At 45.0% G+C, this 19,238-nt stretch overlaps 1 protein-coding gene across 4 annotated transcripts in view; it reads left to right on the top strand.

Annotated features, from left to right (window-relative positions):
• Window positions 1-19,238, top strand: part of ANAPC7 (anaphase promoting complex subunit 7) — a 40,032-nt gene that overhangs the window by 11,101 nt on the left and 9,693 nt on the right. For 2 of the 4 annotated variants that reach the window (XM_023528209.1, XM_023528212.1), the window contains exons 7-11: window positions 735-852; window positions 1,587-1,783; window positions 4,129-4,353; window positions 5,030-5,180; window positions 6,877-7,738. In XM_023528209.1, the coding sequence (XP_023383977.1) occupies window positions 735-852; window positions 1,587-1,783; window positions 4,129-4,353; window positions 5,030-5,180; window positions 6,877-7,066 (881 nt within the window). In that variant the 3' untranslated portion in view covers window positions 7,067-7,738. Of the gene's footprint in view, window positions 1-734; window positions 853-1,586; window positions 1,784-4,128; window positions 4,354-5,029; window positions 5,181-6,876; window positions 7,739-19,238 lie in introns of those variants that run through there. The other 2 variants (XM_023528211.1, XM_023528210.1) reach the window with 1 other exon arrangement.

Below are 19,238 nucleotides of genomic sequence, written 5' to 3'. Positions count from 1 at the left end.
GTCTCCTTCTTGCCCAGGGCTTATTCTCTTCTCCACACTGCCCATACCCACGATGAAAGCTGTGTGCAAGCTCAGGGAGCCCAGGCCGAAGTCCGGGGCCAGCAGGATGTGTTGCAGTGATCTTGGCTTAAGAAGCATTTTCCTGGGAGTCTGAAGGGGTACAAGGAGTGGAGAGAAATGGTGATAAGAGATGGGTGACAGCAAACATGGGGCCCTTTTTATAGAACATGAGTGAGAACTTAAAAAAGTGGGGTGGGGGGTGATCTTAAATGAACTAGACTCCACAAAGAACTAGATGCTTTTCCTGAAATAGGCTTTTTTCCAAGACTAACTGGTACATGAAGTGTGTACTCCTGAGTGTGCCTAGACCCCTTGGAAGAGAGAACTTACTTGATACCTTTTTTGGGGCCTTTCTGGTTACGAGTTAGGATAGCTGTATATCACACCACAGGATGTAGGGACAAACAGTTTCTGAAAATAACAGGCTTTCAAATTGTGAGATTGGTCCTTCTACTTTGCTTTTTTTTTTTTTTTTTTTTTTTTTTGTTTTAGATGTGTTTTGTCTTTTTATAAGTCATTTTGTTGGAACCTGGGAAGGCTGGTGGGAAGAGCTCATGATGATGGAAAAGGCTCACCATCCTGAGAAGCTGGGGCCTCTGCAATATCTGCCGGTGGTTGCCACTCCTCTGTGAAGGGCCCAGGCTGCCTCATTTAAAGAGCCTCTTCCTTTGTAGGGATGGATGTATATGGCTACCTCTTGGCACGAGAAGGGCGGCTGGAGGATGTAGAGAATCTTGGCTGCCGCCTTTTCAATATTTCTGATCAGCATGCAGAACCCTGGGTAGTTTCCGGGTATGTATATGCACTACCTTTTCTACTCAGTTTTCAGCAGATTCTTTAGGGAATTGTGGTTCTTCCTGAATAGAATACAGGTTGGAAACACAGGTTTAAGAGATAGTCAGGCTTGGATTTAAATCATGGTCTTTGACTTTGGATACATGATTTACCTCTCAGTCTGTTTTCTCCTTTGGGAAAGCAGGTAATACCTGTTCTATTAACTTAGATAGTGAACACATTATGCTCAGCACTGGATCTGCTCCTGGGAAGCCATCAGTGAACAGGCCGGGAGCTGCTACTTTGTTACTGGCCTGGCTTTACAAATTCTCTGAATGTCTCTCATCTGATGACATATCCAGATCATAAGGGTTTTTCTATAATTTTCTCCTTCCATATCAAGATTTACCACTTAAAAATATTTAATAGATTTTTTTTTTTCCTGTTTTTTCCACTGTAACATCTTAGGTTAAAGCTATAAGTGTGGTTTGTAATAAGGCTTATGTAGAGGAACTTCTCTTTGGTTTTCAGATGAAATTTCTTTATACTGGCATAACTTGGAGATACTGTGGGTTCAGTTCAAACCACTGCAATAAACGAGTGTCGCAATAAAGCAAGTCATTCTTTTTATTGGTGGAGAATCTTGCCTTCAATTTGCAGAAAACAACATCTGTGAAGAGCAGGAAGGCAAAGCACAGTAAAACGTGGTGTGCTTGTAGTTTTCTCTCATAATGTTCGGTGGTTTCTCCCAGGTGCCATAGCTTCTACAGCAAACGCTACTCCCGGGCCCTCTATTTGGGGGCCAAGGCCATCCAGCTGAACAGTAACAGTGTTCAGGCCTTACTGCTGAAGGGGGCAGCACTGCGGAACATGGGCAGAGTCCAAGAAGCAATAATCCACTTTCGGGAGGCCATACGACTTGCTCCTTGTCGCTTAGACTGTTATGAAGGTAAGATAAACATTATAGATGAAAAGTTAAATCAGTAGGTGTGGGCAACACTTCGATGGAAGGTTTTGTTAGGCCAGCAGGTCCCAAACTTTGTTGTACATTCGAGTCTGCTGGGGGAACTTTTAAAAGTCCCGATGCCATGTCACTCCAATACTATTTAAATCATAATATTTAGGGTTAAGAGATGGGCATCAGTATTACTTGAAGCTCCCAGGTAATGATAGTGTGCGGACAAGTTTGAGAACCACTGCATTCGGCATTTAAAATTAATCTAGGCCTTTCTAGAATCTGGTTTTCTTTTTTCGTGGTTTTTGGAGAGGAAGTAGTTTCCTTGTCTTTTTTTTTTGGTTTCTTGATGTGGCCCACTCACTAATGTGAATCTGTGCCAGCACTGTGCAGGTTCACTTGGTTATGTCTTTATTTTTCACAGTTGTCTTACCTTGGTCTAGAGATATTACTCATAGGGTAACTCCATATTCATATGACAGTGTTGGCTCTGGGAACTGGTTGGTTCATTGTGACCTCCAGAGTGGGCATGATCAGGGTCAAACTTAGTTTTGTTATGTACTGTTTTAAGTTCATGTGAACTGACCCTAGGAGTTCAAAGGAGCTGTGCCAGCTTCAGCAACATTTGGTGACTCAGTCACAGACATTAAAATAGATCTTACAAGATGCAGTTCCTCCAAAGCATATTTTTATGATAATTTAAAAATAAACCCAGCAGTCAGGAGTGATTTGCTGTTAACAGGAAGATGAGTTCAAAATTGAAAAATAAAATTTGGAAGTTGGAGTAAAGAACAAATCTGCTTAGATAGCCAGAGAGCTATGCCTATTGTGGATTTGTTCTTTAGGAAACCCCAGCAAACTAAGCTTTTGGTTTCGGATTAAATTTCTTGATCCTGAAACTATAACTTCCTTAGCCTCCCACCTGCTTTTATCACGTTAATTCCTTTTTGCTGTGTGCCTGGTTCACTAGAACCCAGTAGTACAGTTGAATTAACTCCACGACCACAGTGCTTGGACACCGGCTGGTGAGAGTGCTTGGGGCAGAGGGTGTTCCCCAGCTGGACTGTGAGGCTTCACAGGCTGCCTTTGTCAGGCAACCGTTTGGAGATCAGATCAAGGTTATGCCTCTGGTGCTTTTTGCAATCTCCAGCCCAGCTTCCCTTATTGGTAGCAGCCAGCATTAGTGAAGTGCATTCTTTCCATTTCCTTCTGACTTCCCAATAGGGCTTTAGCAGGGAAGTAACTCAATAAGTAGTTGCAAACAGCCATGTTCTGAATGCAACACGTTGCTCTTAAGCGTTAGGTAATTTCTGGTTAAGTAACCATAGTGTGTGGTAGAATGTGCACAAATGTTATAAATGCTACTAGGTGGAGGAGTATGCAGAGAAAATCTGCCAGGGATTGTGTGGGTTTGGGGTTTAAGCTGTTTTTCTGTTTTGATGAGTGCTTTGTGCCAAAAAGTATTTCCTCTGTTCTTGACTTTTTGGCATGAAGAGTTGAGAGTTGACTCCTCATAGGGCCTCTTGTTGTGGGTGTGAAAAGAGGCAGGAGCTGCCAATATTGGTATATTTGGTCCATCTGATGAAGGACTTTCCATCATCTAGTTTAGGGAAGCCTTCAGCAAATGCCTTTTGAGAAAACTTTGTTTCACATGAAAAAGTCTTCCTTGTTCCTTGGGTTGCTCCCTTGGGTTACTCCTTTGGGTCTTTAGCTTGTAGAAGTAGGTACTCACTTGGGACTATAAGAGCTTAAATCTCGGACTAAAAGTGAATACAGCTTAAGAGACAGCGAAACCTTGGGTTTTGATAGAAACGTCATCTCACTGTTTCAACTAATGATTTGTTCCTCTAACATTCAGCTAGGCCAGTGGTCCCCAACCTTTTTAGCACCAGAGACCGGTGCTCCTGTGAGAATCTAATGCCTGATGATCTGAGGTGGAGCTGAGGCTGTGATGCTAGCGCTGGGGAGCGGCTGCAAATACAGATGAAGCTTTGCCGCTCGTCCACTCACCTCCTGCTGTGTGGCCCAGTTCCTAATAGGCCAAGGACCGGTTGGGGACCCCTGAGCTAGGCTGCCCACAATGTCCGGTTTGCTTATGGGTGTTCATTTCCTTTGCTTAACTGAAGGTGCCTTTGCAGTGCAGGCTTTTTCCATATCCGTCAAGTGTTCTGGGAAGGAGCACTTAGTTATTCCATCGACATACTCTCCAGTCTGATCTCATAGTTTTCCCCCTGGCCTGCCCCTTGTCTGAAACTTTGAAGGTTTGCAATTTGGAAGGCTGTCAGAATGGAAGCATGGCTTGGAATGATATGGTTAAATTTTCTGTCTTATTTTTTCAGGTCTCATCGAATGCTACTTAGCCTCCAACAGTATTCGTGAAGCAATGGTAATGGCTAACAACGTTTACAAAACTCTTGGAGCAAATGCACAGACCCTTACCTTGTTAGCCACCGTTTGTCTTGAAGACCCAGTGACACAGGAGAAAGCTAAAACTTTATTAGACAAAGCCCTGAACCAAAGGCCGGATTACATTAAGGCTGTTGTGAAAAAAGCAGAACTACTTAGTAAGTGTATCTTATTTACTTCCCTGTTCATGGTTAATTTTATAAAACCTGATCTCAATTGGATTCCCCAGTCTAGCTGGTTATAGATGACCAAACAGGTATGTTCCTTTTGCAGTAGGTCTGAGCCCAGATGAGGTGGTTTATGTTTAGCACAACCAAATGTAGCTGACTTAGACCTGCTTAGATTGGCAGTAACTGATTTTTATGGAGTGGCTCAAACCAGCTATTCTTGGTTGGTACCTGTTCAACTCACTCTGATTGGGCTTTAGTTGTCCTGGACTGGTTTGGGCCAAATATAACTGGGTGATCCAGCTTGAACTGTTTTAACCTGTCTGGATTCTCTTATGATTTCCCTTTTAGCCTTGGTTTTTTCATTCCCGATTTGTGATGAACTGGGTTTGGGCTAGTTTGGCAAATAAAATGCATCCTGGCTTTTTATTTGAATTTAGGTTAATAGTACTTTTAAAAAAATGAAAATTCAAACTGTACATTTCCTGATGATACAGGAATTCAGATGAGCTTGTTCTTACTTCCTGCCACTGTTCTCTTGAAGACATCTCTACAAATAGATCATCGGATTGTGATCATTGTTGTAGTTTTGTGTATAAGACTTGAGATGGGAATATATTGTCTAAATGTCGTTTAAGTAGAAAAATGAGGGTCTTTTTCTTTTTAGGCAGAGAGCAGAAATATGAAGATGGAATTGCTTTGCTGAGGAACGCACTAGCTAATCAGAGTGACTGTGTCCTGCACCGGATCCTAGGAGATTTCCTTGTAGCTGTCAATGAGTATCAGGAGGCAATGGACCAGTATAGTATAGCACTCAGGTAGGCACTTAGCCTCCCGGGGGGAAGGTCGCCCAGGGGTAGAGGAGGCAGGGCACTGTTTCACAGGAATTCTGGAACCACGTACACGTTGTGCCCACGGTTGAAAACAGTAATAATAGTAATGGTAGAAGAGTTATTTGTGAATTCATGACTTCTAAAACTTTTTTCTTAAGTATATTAACAACATTAAAGAACTCTTTTCACTCATAACCAGCTCACACCACTATAACATCTGTTTTCATTTGTGTAGATCATCCTCCTGGCCTTGCCCGCACATATGCATATTTTTATAGGGTTATATGTAGTATATATTTTATATTCTGCTTTTTCAAATCAAAGTATTATAAGTACTTTCCCATGTTTCTACCTACTGTAGTCGTTAAGAACTTAAGCTCTGAAGTTTGAATATTACTTTCACCACCTGTTATCTTGGGCGAGTTACTAACAAATTTTCTTGTCTATATCTACCTTTTTAGGTATTATAGTGATTAAATGAGGATTAAATGATTATTCCTTGTAAAGCTCTTAGCACTGTGCCTGGTACATAGTAAATACTAAATAAATAGTGGTTTTCTTGCTGCTTCATACAGAAGTGATTTCTTTAAGGGTTGTCTGTGTGTCTGTAAGGTTACGGTGAAGGCCTGTCTTTAACTGAGTCTGATCACATCCATTTATTTGTTCAGCAGTTGAGCACTACTCATATGCCTGGCATCTAAGTAACCAGAGGGGATGCTGCAGTTCCGGGAGCCCTCAGTCTCAGACGTGCAGACTGATGGATACCACGTGCTAAGTGCTTTCATAGCAGTTTCTAGAAGGCAAGGTGGGAGTGCAGAGGGTGGGGAACCCTGGGTGTGGGTGAGAGCTGTATGGAAGGTTTCGGAGAAGAGGAGATGATACAAACCAATCTACAGTTATATAAGTAGGAACAGGATTCCCACATGGGTTTTATCTGCTTTTTGGAAAAAAGCGAGTGAGAAAATACCAGGCTTTCATTAGAGGAGGGATTTGTTAGAGATCAGATACCTGCTGGCCTAGGTGATGGTCACGAAGGCAAGAGGAAAGATTGCTTAGGAGCCCTGTAAATAAATGTTCTGAACTTTGGGGGCTTTTGCATGTGTGATGACTCTGTGCTGTTAAACTCAAATGCCCAAGTAAGGGTTGCTTTGGGTCCTGGGGTCTAACCTAGGAGTTGAGAAGTCTGTTCCATGGTAAGCGTGATGATTTTGGTTAACTACTGAAATGCCTTATGTTTAATTAGATCATAAGAACATGGAATAGTTTCATTCACAGAAAAATAAGGTTTTTTTTTGGTAACTCTATAGCTTAAAAACCCAGTACTGTTAAGAAATTACATTTGAATTTTTCTGTTAATGGTTGTTTACCACTTTTTCATTTTGTTATTTGGTAGCTTCCTTTAGCATAATGCTAGGAATATGCGTAAGTGTCAAAAGGTTTAAGAAACAATGTGGAGAAAAACTCAAGAATTCTAAAAATTAGGACAAGAAGCCTTTTTTCACTTCTAGTGGTGGACTCCCTCATTTCTGCCGGTGGCACCGGAGTTGTTCGGAGAGGCCAGGCGCTGGCAGTTTCTCTGTGACCGGGTGGTCATTTCACGGCTGTGCCAGGGAGATGACGCAGCAGCCAGCAAGAAGCAAGGCAGAGATTCAGGCCTCTCCTTTGTTTTGTTGTCCCTTAGTTTGGACCCCAATGACCAGAAGTCTCTAGAGGGGATGCAGAAGATGGAGAAGGAGGAGAGTCCCACGGATGCCACTCAGGAGGAGGATGTGGACGACATGGAAGGGAGTGGGGAAGAAGGGGACCTGGAGGGCAGCGACAGTGAGGCGGCCCAGTGGGCTGACCAGGAGCAGTGGTTCGGCATGCAGTGAGGCAGGCGGCAGCTCCATGGCCACACTGGCCTGCCCTGCTCTGAGCACTTCCGTGGACTGAAAGAACCTGTAGGAGCCCGCTCTCTGGGAGGACAATGATTCAGCATGTGATTGCAGCAAGGGTTTCTGCCCCCTGGCTCCGTATTTCTAGTAGTGACTTCACTTTTTAAAACAGACTGACCTTCCATATATCTCCATCCTCCCCTGCTCCAGCCAGGGAGGACCGAGTGAGCCCTCTGGGAGGCCCGCAGATGTACTGGGGCTTCTGTGACAGTGCTTTTTATATAACTAATTTCTAAATCTGAAAGCTGGAGAAATAGTGTTTTGTCTGTGATGTTGTGGATGGGTATAAAGGAGTGACCTGTCACCCAGAGCCAAGAGTGTCATCTCCCGAGTTGAACAGCAGCACAGGCTAGCCCTTTCAGAGAGGGTTTCCTGTCCCAGAATCATCGTCCTGGGCTGTCCAAACTTCCCTAGCAACCTTGCTTCCTTCTGCAATGTTAGTAATGCCTTAAGCTGACAGTTGTTATTTTGCAGAACAGTTTTCCTATTTGCTAATCTGGTAACTTGCCTATGAGCCTGGGCCAAATCTGAGAAACAGGTGTGACCTAGAGCATGAACAGAGGTACACCTGGGGTAATTAACTAATAAAACTGTTTTTTTGTACAGTAATGGTGTTGGGTTGATCAGACTGGAAACCCTTTATAAATTCTTTTGTCTCTTACATACAGTGCGTGATTTAGCCCAGAATTATTTGCCATAAATAGACCCACTTTCTTCCCAGAGTGTTGGGAGCCAGGATTGAGAACCTCAGGTAACACTGAACTGGTTCATCCATTTGCATTTTTTGATTGGTAAATTTCCCTGGGGAAGAGCCTTTGGCGAGATTTTAGACTGCATCTGTCCTCTCTTTGGCTCTGTCTGGAGTGCTGAGGTCGGTGTCTGGTTTCAGCATTCTGTACGGTGATCAGGGGTCTTGCTATCTGGGCTGCAGTGCTGGGGGACGTCACCCACCCTCTCCCCTCTTATTTCTGAGGAGGCAATGCTTTTGACAGTCTGGTTAACTCGGAAGTGAAGTGGGGGTGGGAGATGGCACAGCTAACTTCACATTCTCATTAAAACAAAATTAGAGGTGATGCAAAATGTGATCTTGATGTAAATGGAAAGTTCTGTCCTAACGTGTAAAAACAGAAGCGTACAGTAGTTTAGGAGCTCGGAACTTCTGATAACTACAGTTTTAAATGGACAAAAGTGACTGTTAAAGTATCTTCCAGTATGAGAACCAAAGCCTGAGCAGCATCATTTGATCAAGCAGTTTCTAAAGAGCGCAGCAGGCACTTGGGGTCATGGCAGGTGACGTGGCCTGGAGAAGATGGGTCATTGGCCTTAGCGCTCACCCCGGGATGCAACCTCATGTCCTTCCTCAGCTCACCTATGTGCCATTGCCCAGCCTGAGGAAGCCCGCCCCACGCTCCCGATCTTTCTGCATGTCAGGCTCGTTCCCAGGGACCCTGAGAATCCCATGAGGGCACGGTGTGCCTTCGAGCCCAAGCCTGTGCATCACCTTTCATCAGCACCCTCACGTCTCCCCTTTCCTGGACTGGCCATCTCTGCTGGGAGCCCCTGGATCAGTCTGGCCTGTCCATCCCAGGCCTCTCCATCTCAGTGACAACGGGATGGATCCCCCAGGCCCCACTCACCTGCACCTCCAGGTGACAACCAGGTTGGATGCGGCAACTGAAGCTACGTTTTTAGAGCACCTGACAGGATCGAAAATACTCTTGGTCCACATCAAAGAATGGGAGGAGTTTGGCTTGGAAGGGGCTGAAGACCTCACCTGGTACTGCCACTACCACTTGTTCTCATAAAAAAAAAAACTCAAGGATGGGAGCCCTGGGAAGCAGGGACAAAATCAGGCTGCCCAGCTCTGTGGCTGCCCTGCTGAGCCACCGGCCGGTAGACCAAGCAACCTAACAAAATGATGGCCTCCCAGGTGCCTGCAGTCACCACGGGTACCTTCTGGTGTCTGGAATTTCACATAGTACAGAAGTGTTTTAATTGATTCCTGTCATCACCCACTGCCCCCAGCCACCAAACAATTGTTCGGAGCACAGGTGTGGAATCAGGCCAACTGGGCTCTAAGTCCCAGCTCTCCCATCAGCTCTGGGGGCAGAGGCGAGGTAGTGGGCCTCTGGCCCGGGCTCCCACATCCACTGCTGGCCTGAGACTGGATAAGCCCATGGAGAGTTCACATCACAGCCATTGTGAACGTCATCGCCATCATCAGGGTTAATGCCAGCCTGGGGAGTTGGGGACTGGTGGTATCACTGAAGCTTTCTTGTCCTTCTCTCCGAGAGGTCCCTCAGCTGAGAAGGGTGGCAGGGTCCTAAGGAAGAGTGGTCTCTGCCCTCTGTTTTGGGCCTTTGTACTTCATTCCAAAACCCTGCTGTGTGCCAGGGACCTGGTGGGTGTCACCAGCCCCCACAGGGCTGATACCCGAGAGCTTTCCTTGCCAGCCTTAATTTAGAGGCCACACCCCTGCCTCTTCCTCAGACAATGAGGCTGGCTGTTGCCCAAATCCACTTTCAAACTCGAATGTGCCCCTCAGTATGCAGATTCCCAGGCCCAGCACCAACCCTTAATCTAGATACAGGCCTCGCCGGGGAGTCTGTCTTACCGTTCCCACTCTGGCTTCGTTTTCTGATGCATGTGTTCTCTGATCCAAACATTGAGAAACCTAAGGGGAGGGGGCTTTGACGGTCCCAGAAGTTGCAGGCCTGACCTGAAGGGGTCCCTGAGGGCCCCACTCTGCACTGCCTTTGGGTGGGAGCAACTCTCAAGCCCAGGCCTGCCCAGCCAGCCCCAAAGCCACAGACGCTGCCTGCTGCACAGGACCCAGCTCTCTACTGACGACTCAGCAAGCACCTCACCCTGGCTCCAGGGACAGCGGTCACGGCCAGGCCCACTTGGAACCCCTAGCCCTGGGAGGGCCTGCTGAGGTAAGTGCCCCAGTAAGATTTTCCACTTCCCTCAGAAGCCTCCCTGCACTGGGGCAGTAGGAGTGGCACCAGCTGCCACCTCCGCTCTTGGGGCACAGAGGGGCAGGCCCCTGTCCCCCAACCTGCTCCTGCTGTACCTGGGCCACTACCAGTTGGTGCCAGGGTATATGGAGTTTCCCTAGATTGCTAGGGAAGATGTCGGCGTTGCCAGAACAGAACATGTCATGTGTTTTATAAACCATGCACTACCAGCGAACCAGGAATAAGCCAGAAGCCCACGAGTCAGCCTCCTTAGCAGCCATTAAAAGAAAACAATTTAAAAATAGAGAACCCTTGTACACTGCTGGTGGGAATGTAAAATGACACGGCCACTGGAAAACTGGCAGTTCTTCAAAAATTTAAACAATTACCATATGATCTAGCAATTCCACTTCTGGGTGTATACCCAAAGGAATTGAAGCAGGGTCTCGCACGCCCATGTTCATAGCATCATAATAGCCAAAAGGTTGAAACAACCCAAGTGTCCATTGTTGGCTAACTGGATAAACAAGATGCAGCACATAGTGGAATGTGATTCAGCCTTAAAAAGGAAGGAAATCCTGTCACGTGCTGCAACATGAATGGACCTTGAGGACTTTATGTGAAATAAGTGGTCACAGACAAATACTGTACAGTTCCACTAGATGAGATCCCTAGGGAGTCAGATTCATAGAGACGAAGCAGAGTCTGGAAGGAGGGGAAATAAATGGGGAGTTAGCGTTTAATAGGGACTGAGTTTCCATTTGGAAGGCTGAGAAAGTTCTGGAGATGGTGGTGGTGGTGGCACAAGAATGTGATGTGCTGAATGCCACTGAGCTCACTGCACATAAAATGGTTGATGGTAAAATTGTGTTATATATGCTTTGAAAACCTTTAGGAAAATGGCCTGTATCCTACCATTCAGATAATCCCATTAACACATGTATTTGTAGTATGTATGTTATATAAACTGTTGAAAAACAAAATCCAACCAAGTAAATTTGAAGATCTAATAGCCTTTATTAAGCAATTCATGAATCGGGCAGCATCCTGTCCAGTAACTAGAAGGGCATTCGGAGGCTGCTCAGAATGGAAGGCTTTATAGGCAGAAGTGTGGGGCAAGGAAGCTATGACGGAAGAAAGGATTTGGGGTGGGGGGTGGGGGGGTGGCCAGGACATCTTTGGGGGAAGAGAAGGGGAAAAGTTTTTACCTTTCAAATATGGGAAGTGGAGAGGGGCCCATGTGATGGATTACCTTACTGGTATTTAACCAGAAAATTCTGGACTGGTCAAGATTATGTTTCTGGGAGAGGTTGAAACTGCAGTTAGATCAGGCATTAAATCTAGGTTTGGTGTCATGGGCTTTTCGCATGAATGATGCCATTTTGGACCTGTGGTGTTTTTCCTTAAAACAAACACATGGTTAACAAATTTCAGAGAAAGGTATAAAATAAAAAATGTCTACTTCCCAATCTCTACTGAATCTGTGTCTCTTCAAAATAAGTTTCTGACGCTACCTTTAGAAAAATGGTTTTGAGCTTTTAACTAATGGTACATATATGTAAGTTATACTGAAATGCTGTGCAGTGAAATTCTGGCCAGCGCTGTCCACGTGCTCTTGTGCCAGTGTCACAGAATCCCATTTTGCGGGCGGCACAGTTTCTGTAGCCCTTCTGCCATTGGGGGGCGCTCGTTTCCAGTTTCCTGTCTAATCACTGCAGTCTGTACTGTCATGATCATATTTCCTTGCAGAGGTCAGGTTCCTCGTAGCGAAGTTTCTGGGTCTCAGAGCGTGTTCGTTTAAGGCTTTGGTGGACTCCGTGAGGCTGCTCTCCAGCAGCAGGCGGGAGTGCTTGTTTCTCAGTCTCGCCCACGTCGGCGTCATCAGTGTTCTCGTTTCTCTCCAGTCTTATATGTGAGAAATATGCCACCATTTGGGCTTGATTGGGCTGCTATTTCTTGGCACGCCTCTGGGCCCGGCCACCAGGTGAACCCTTTGCCCTCGTTATCACATTTTAGCTTCATGCCCTTGAACCATGGGTGGAATTAGCCCCACTTTATAGATAAGCAAACAGTCTTGAGCACGTTGGCTGTTTTTGTCTGCCCAGAGTTTCTCCCTCTGGAGCCTCAGTATGCTCCTAACTGTGATCTCTGCACAACTCTCAGGTCTGTTAAAGGGAAAACGGCCCTAAGCACACCCGCGGGCATCTGCGGTCCTCAGGCGGGCGAGATTTAAAGGCTGCCAGACTGTCCAGCAAGGGCAGCCCTGTAACAAAGCGGCTCCGCCAGCCACTTAAATCTTCCAGTGTCTGTCTCTATATAAACAAACCTCTGGTGACTTTTGTGCTCACAGCTTTTTCCTTCTTTGGGTAAATTACCAGGAGAGGGATTTTCAGAGTGATCTTTTGGGGAACTTCAGCCGTCTGATCTTCTCTCTGCAGTGAGGGGGCAAGCCCACTCTGGCCCTGCGGCCTCCCTCAGCTGCCCTGTCCACCCAGGGAGTCAGTCCTCCGTTGGCTTCAGGTTAGGAGCAAACCAGGTGCAGTCCCTAGTCTTTCCCAGTCCCTCCCAGTCCCTCCCAGTCCCTCCCACTCCCTGAAACTCTTTCACTTCCCCTCACAGGAGTTGGGAGCTTGTGGTGGACTCGGGTGTGGTCCACCAAGGCCTCTGCCTTCGCTCCCTTGGACCTTTGGGATTTGGGGCCCCTTCCCCCATAGGACAGCCCTTGCTGGCTCTGGTTGGGGCATATTTCCCGGGCTGAGGTCACATCTCGCCTGCTTTAGTGCTGGGGGTGACTGTGTGCTTGCTGGGGTTTATTGTGTTTTGTGTGGGGGTTGTCGCTGGCTACTTGTGTCCTTTCTGAGTCTCCCCATCTTTCCTTCAGGGTCCCTTTAAAGGAACCCTACTTTCCCCACTAGCAGGGCTGAGCCTCTCAGAGGGAGGGCCTCTCTCCACCACCAGGTGGAAGCCTCAGGTTGCTGTCGCTTGGCTGTGTGGCCACGGAGGGGAGCAGCCTCCCAAAGCGAAACCTCGGTCCTTTTGGACCTGTGGCCCTGAGCCTTGCTCTCCGGCCCAGGGGCTGGGTCCCCTTTGGCACTAGATCAACAGATTCACCCTGAAACCCCGTCATTGCCAGGTCTAGTCCTGCATGGGCCCAGGAACATTATTTTTTACTTTTTGGATCATCTTTAATCCATGACTTCATTCCACTGGGCCCTCTGGCCCATCTCCCTTGTCAGTCCCTTGGGGCAGTGGGGATTTTGTTCAGGAATTGAGTGGAAACTCAGCAAACAGGGGTCTGTCCCGAGAGAGGCCTCCGTCCTCCAGCCTCGGCGGTGCCCAGACAGAAGCCCCATCCTTGATGGGCCAAACAGGCCGACCTCCAAAATCCGCACAGGCCCCGGCTGTTGCTCACTCCCACGCCACTCTGGGCAGAGCCTGGCAGTGGGATGGGACAGGATAGACCTGGCCCTGTGGTTACTTCACCTCTGGAGCCTTCTCTGGAACGGTGGGCATATACTCAAGCCAGCCATGTGTTCCAGGAGGGGAGGCTAGGGGAGCCACCTGGAAGGTGAAAACTGTGCAGACACCCTTAAGGAGACCCAGGAGAGCAGCTGCCCAGGACCAGCGCCTGCTCAGGCTGGGGAAACATTTCTTTTTAAATAAAAATTAAATTTGTGAAATATAGCATACATATAGAAGTATATGACAACATACATAATGTTTAAAAAGTCACATTGTGCTCACTTCGGCAGGACATATGCTAAAAGTCACAGATAAAACACACATGCGCATTCCACTCAGGACAGGAAATAGGTTTCCACAATCCCAGAAGCCCGCCGTGTGTCCAGACCTATCCCAGCCCATTCACTCACTCTTGCCTCCCACCCCTGCCCCTACCCTGCCGGAGGTGACCACTGATCTGAATTTTGTTCTTCCTTTATTTTCTGGTCCTGGAAGTTCCGTGGACCTTGGGCAAATGCTGAGCTCTTTTTTTCTCACTTACAATACTGTTATTTCGTAGTTTTAGTTTTACCATGTATTTATCCTAAACAACATTTATTTATTTGCTTATTCTTGAACTTAACGTAAATGGAGTCACGTCGTCTGTATTTTTCATGTCTTTTGCTTAACATGATTTTAAAAATTGATCTCTATTGCTACTACAACTCATTCCCCTTTGACAGACATTATTTTTATTTTTTAGAGCAGTTTTAGATTTACAGAAAGATCCAGTGGATAGTACAGAGCGTTCCCACATACCGTGCACACAGTATGGTGTATTACAATGAATGAACCAAGACTGACATATTATTAACAAAAGTCCATAGTTTATTCAGATTTTCTTACTTTTTACCTAATGTTCTTTTTCTGTTCTAGGACCCCATCCAGGATAGCACATTACTGTTAGTTATCATCTCTCCTTAGGCTCCTCTTGCTATGAAAGTTTCTTAGACTGTCTTTGTTTTTGATGACCTTGACGATTTTGAGGACTGGTCAGGTATTTTGTAGGATACCGCATTCATTTTTATTGCTATACACACACACACACACACACACACACACACACACACACACATTCCTGCAGTGGAATATTATATATATCACGTTACATGAGATATATCATATAAATCTATTTTTATCATATATATATCACTCCCATCTTATTGATTTGCCATTGATAAACACTTCTGCTAGTTGTTTCTGCTATTTTTGTTTTAAACACTGCCACCGTGTATATTTCTGTATGTATTTCCTAGTGTGTATAAGAAGGGTTATATCCGTAGGTGGAATTGATGGGTGTAGGCTATGTGCAGGCTCAGTTTTCCCAGATATTGTCAAACTGTTTTCCAAAGAATTTGTGCAGATTTATATGTACACCTGAGGTTCTTCGTCCCACTCCTTCACCGCATCTATTATTATCAAACCTTAATTTTCTCCAACACAGCAGGTGTGAGATGACAGTGCTTTTAAATTACATTTTTTTGTTTTATAACAAAATCAAGCATTTCATGTGTTTAGAAACTACTTCTGCTTTCTTTTCTGTGAAATTCCTTTTACCCACTTTTTGTTGGGGTACTTATTAATTCACAGAAGTTGTTATAAGATATAATTCAGAATATGAGCTGCAAATATGTTCTTCCAGTTTGTGTCTTACCCTTTCATTCTCTTAATGGTGTCTTTTGATCAACAGAGGGTCTTAATTTTAATGTAGTTGGATTTATCAGTCTTTCCTTTATGGTTACATTTTCTAATTCTTAAAAAATCCTTCCTTATCTCTAGTTAAAAATATAATCTCCCAATATGTATGATGTGAGATAGGGATCTAATTTTATTGATTTTTAAAATTTATATTTAAACATGCATAACTACCAGTTATTGAAAAATTACTTGCTCTTCCCACTGAGCTGTAATGCCAGCTGGGTCACAGATCATGGATTCCTAGTGCGTACCTGTTTCCGAGCTCTGTCTCGTACCACCAGTCAGCTTTTCTGTCCCAGCCCCCACACTGCACTGTCTTCATTGCTATAGCTTTATAAAAATTGGTATTTGGAAGAGCAAGACACCGTGACCTCATTTTTAACAGTGTTTTGATTCTTCTCAGCTCTTCGTACTTCCATAAAATTGTTAGTTTCAGATGGTCTATAATTTAACATAGACCATCTGAAAAAAATTAAAAATATTTTTACGTTAGATTCACAATTTTCAAAAGGGCAGATGGTGAATTCCCCCATCCTGACTAGTTTCTTGGGCATTTTTCCAGAGGTAACCTGAAATTATGTAAGTTCGTGTGTGTCCATCACCCTCTTTTTGTCGTCGCATAGTCAGTCCGTCAGCGAACTTCATTTAAAGCGTGCACTTTGTTTTCAATGAAATCTGTTTCCTAACAGGTCAGGATTTATAAGTATCAAAGAGAGATCAATGTTACCACTTGGTACATTTTTAGTCCTGAATCAAGGCATTCTGCGTAGTTTCCAAACATATAAAATACATTTTATAACTTATGCAGTAATTTTGATGGAAAAGCAGCCAACCCAGCTTCCTAGCTGACTGCGAGACATGTGAGTCTCTTCCTGCTGCGGGGATCACGTGAGGAGCACAGACCAGTTTTCCAGACAGGAACATCTGGGTCACTCTTTCAGAAATAGAGCGACAGGAATAACATGTTTAGTATATTCTTACAATGTTGTTGTTGGTTATATTTGGGGTTGGCTCTGTCATCTTCTACTATCGTTTCTATTTGTCATTTTCAGCTTTCTTTTGTTTTTTCCTTCTGTCGATTTGTTAGTCCTGCCCCTGGTTCTGTCTTGTCGCGGTCACCCCAGGAACAGCAGCACACCTTCCCGTGTAGCTCCGTCCGAAGCTGGCCAGTATCTTCCCCATGCTCCTGCCCGACGGAGACCCTCAGGTGGCTTAGACGAGTTACGTCTGTCCCCTTCTAGAATTTCCCTTGGTGTGAGTCTGTTGGTGAAGAACTCTTGTTTTTGTTTGTCTGAAATCTTTATTTTCCCTTGATTCTTGAAATACTGTATATTTATTTTCTCCAGGTTTGGAATTCTAGATTGCCAGTAATTTCTTTCAGCATATAAAGCTGTCATTCCACTGTTTTCTGGTCTCCACTGACTGTTGCGAAGTCAGCAGTGGCCTGTCACTCTTTTAAAGGTAATGCCTTTTTTTTTCACCCTGCTCTGTTGCTTTAAAATTTTTCTCTTTGCCTTTGGTTTTCTGCAGTTGACTATACTATGTCTAGGGCTGGATTTTTAATTTTTCCTTTTTGTGATTTATTGGGATTCTTGCATCTATGGATTACTGTTTTATCTGTTCTAGAAAATTCTCAGCCATTATCTCTTCAAACAATACCTTTCTCATACTTGCCTTCTAAAACTTTAAAATGTATGTTTGATTTTGTCACCTTTCTCAGTTTATTTTCCAAATATTTTAACCTTTCTTCCATATTTTCCAGTTCTTTTTCTCCCCCCAAGACCTCCATGGATAAGGGGGAGTACTGTAAGCATGGATGATCTGTATCTGATACTTCCAATATGTGAAGTCTGGGTGGATCTGTCATGTGTATTTCTGCCGGCACTCACTCATGGTACCGTGTTTTCTTGTGTATTTGGTATCTTTTACTGTATGCGCTTTGAAAAATAATTGTGTGGATCTCCCCAGACATAAGACAAAGGCGCCTTCCTCTAGGGAGGGTTTACATTTATCTCTGCCTGGTGCTCAGGGCGCTGCCAGACACTTTCAGTTCAAGCCTGGAGGTTTCACAGCCCGTGATTAGGATGGAGCTTGGCCTGCAGACTCTCAGCTGCCAGTGTTTCCACGCACTCTGGGGTGGCAGCGGGCGGTGGGGTGCGGCATGCTTTCCTGGTTCTGCTCAGCACCAAGGCAACGCTGCCTACGGCCTTCGAGTTTTGGGAAGGAGGGCCAGTTCACTTCTGGTTTGCCCTTACTCTGCAGTGTTAGTCCTTTGGGGTCACAGCTTAATGTCCTGTGAGACTTCCCACTTTTTGTGGGCCCTGGATTTTGATTTTGCCTTTTTCACTCCGAGTTCTCAAAACCTTGCTTGTTTCACAGCTTAGTTTGTGTGGCTAGGTAGATGCCACCGGGAGAAAAGTGACCTTGGATGTTCTGATGACCTCTCTTGCTTTCTCTTAGATTCTGGCCCGGAGATTCTGTACTATCATGTAGTTCTTTGACGCTTCTATGAGGGTTTAAAAAATATTTATCACAGCATTTAAAAATAAACCTTTTATTTTAGAATATCTTGAGACTTACAGAAAAATTGAGCAGAGAGTACAGAAGGTTCCCATATGCCCCAGACTGTTTATAATAGCTTCCCCTATTATAAACATTTTACAACAATATGGTACGTTTGTCACACTTATCCATTATTATGGACCATTATGTATACGCTATTATTAGAAAGGGTCCATAGTTTATTCAGATTTCCTTCGTTTTTTTTCCTCTTTCTGTTCCAGGATCCTACCCAGCACACCATATTACATTTAGTTCACACGTCCTTAGGCTCCTCCTGGCTGTGAGAGTTTCTCAGATTTTCCTTGTTTCTGATGACTTTGAGAGCCTTAAGGAGTACCAGTCAGGTATTTTGCAGAATGTCTTCAGGTTTGTCAGATGCTTTCCCCTTTGATTATACTGAGGTTCTATGTTCTGGGGAGTAAGACCACAGGTAAAATGCCATTCTTATCACTTCACGTTAAGGGGACGTGCTCTCAAGATGACATCACTGGGCTGAGGTAGTGTCTGCCAGCTTTCTCCGCTGTGGGTTACTTTTCCCGTCTGCACTGTACGGCAGGTCACTGTGCACAGCTTAAGGAACGGAGAATTACGCTTCACCCCTTGAGGGCGAAGTATCTACACAGAATTCTGTATGGGAGATTTCTGGTCCCCCCGCCCCCCCCCCCGCTTTATTTATATCGACATGGACTCATGGATACTTATTTTATACTTTGGATTATAATCCAGTACTACTTTGTTTCTCAGATTGCTCCAGCTTTGGCCATTCAGGGCCTTTTCCATTGGCTCCTGTGCCATCGAGCGTCGTTTCGCTTCCGAGCCCTTCCTTACTCTCTGGTGCCGCAGTGTTGTTCGGGCACATGCTATCCATTTTCTGCCCCAGCCCTAGAATCAGCCATTTCTCCAAGAACACTTGATCCCCTTTGTCAGAGAGTATTATTAGAAACCTGAAAATGGGAGCTAAGTGTGCTCATCGCTACTGGAGTAGCTTTGCTTCTCGACCCTCTCAGTTGACAGTGCTAGGAAATACATGTGTATATGCACAAAATCAGAAAGAACTTATGGACTTAGTATTGATAGGGACTCGTCTATATCAATATGAAGCTGAGCATGAGTTCCTTCTGATTTCTCCAAATGGAATTCATTACATGGTTCATTCTAGCCTTCTCCGCTTCCTTATCTGTAACCTCCCACTCCCAAAGTGGGAAGCCTGGCTCCCACCATCTGCCATCTATATCATAGCATTTTCAGTTATTCTCAGCAGCCAATCATTTCTGGAAACTGTTAACTTCTCCCCGTTCATTTTTAAAACCGAATGAGACTATTATACTAACTGCTCTGCCCTTGAACATTTTACTGGGCAGACAACACATACTGGCGTCATCCTTGCTGAT

The sequence above is a fragment of the Pteropus vampyrus genome, unplaced genomic scaffold (assembly GCF_000151845.1).
Source record: "Pteropus vampyrus isolate Shadow unplaced genomic scaffold, Pvam_2.0 Scaffold23, whole genome shotgun sequence".
In the NCBI taxonomy this organism is placed as follows: Eukaryota; Metazoa; Chordata; class Mammalia; order Chiroptera; family Pteropodidae; genus Pteropus; species Pteropus vampyrus.
The sequence above is the reverse complement of the archived record's forward strand: the minus strand, read 5'-3'. Positions and strand labels throughout refer to the sequence as shown.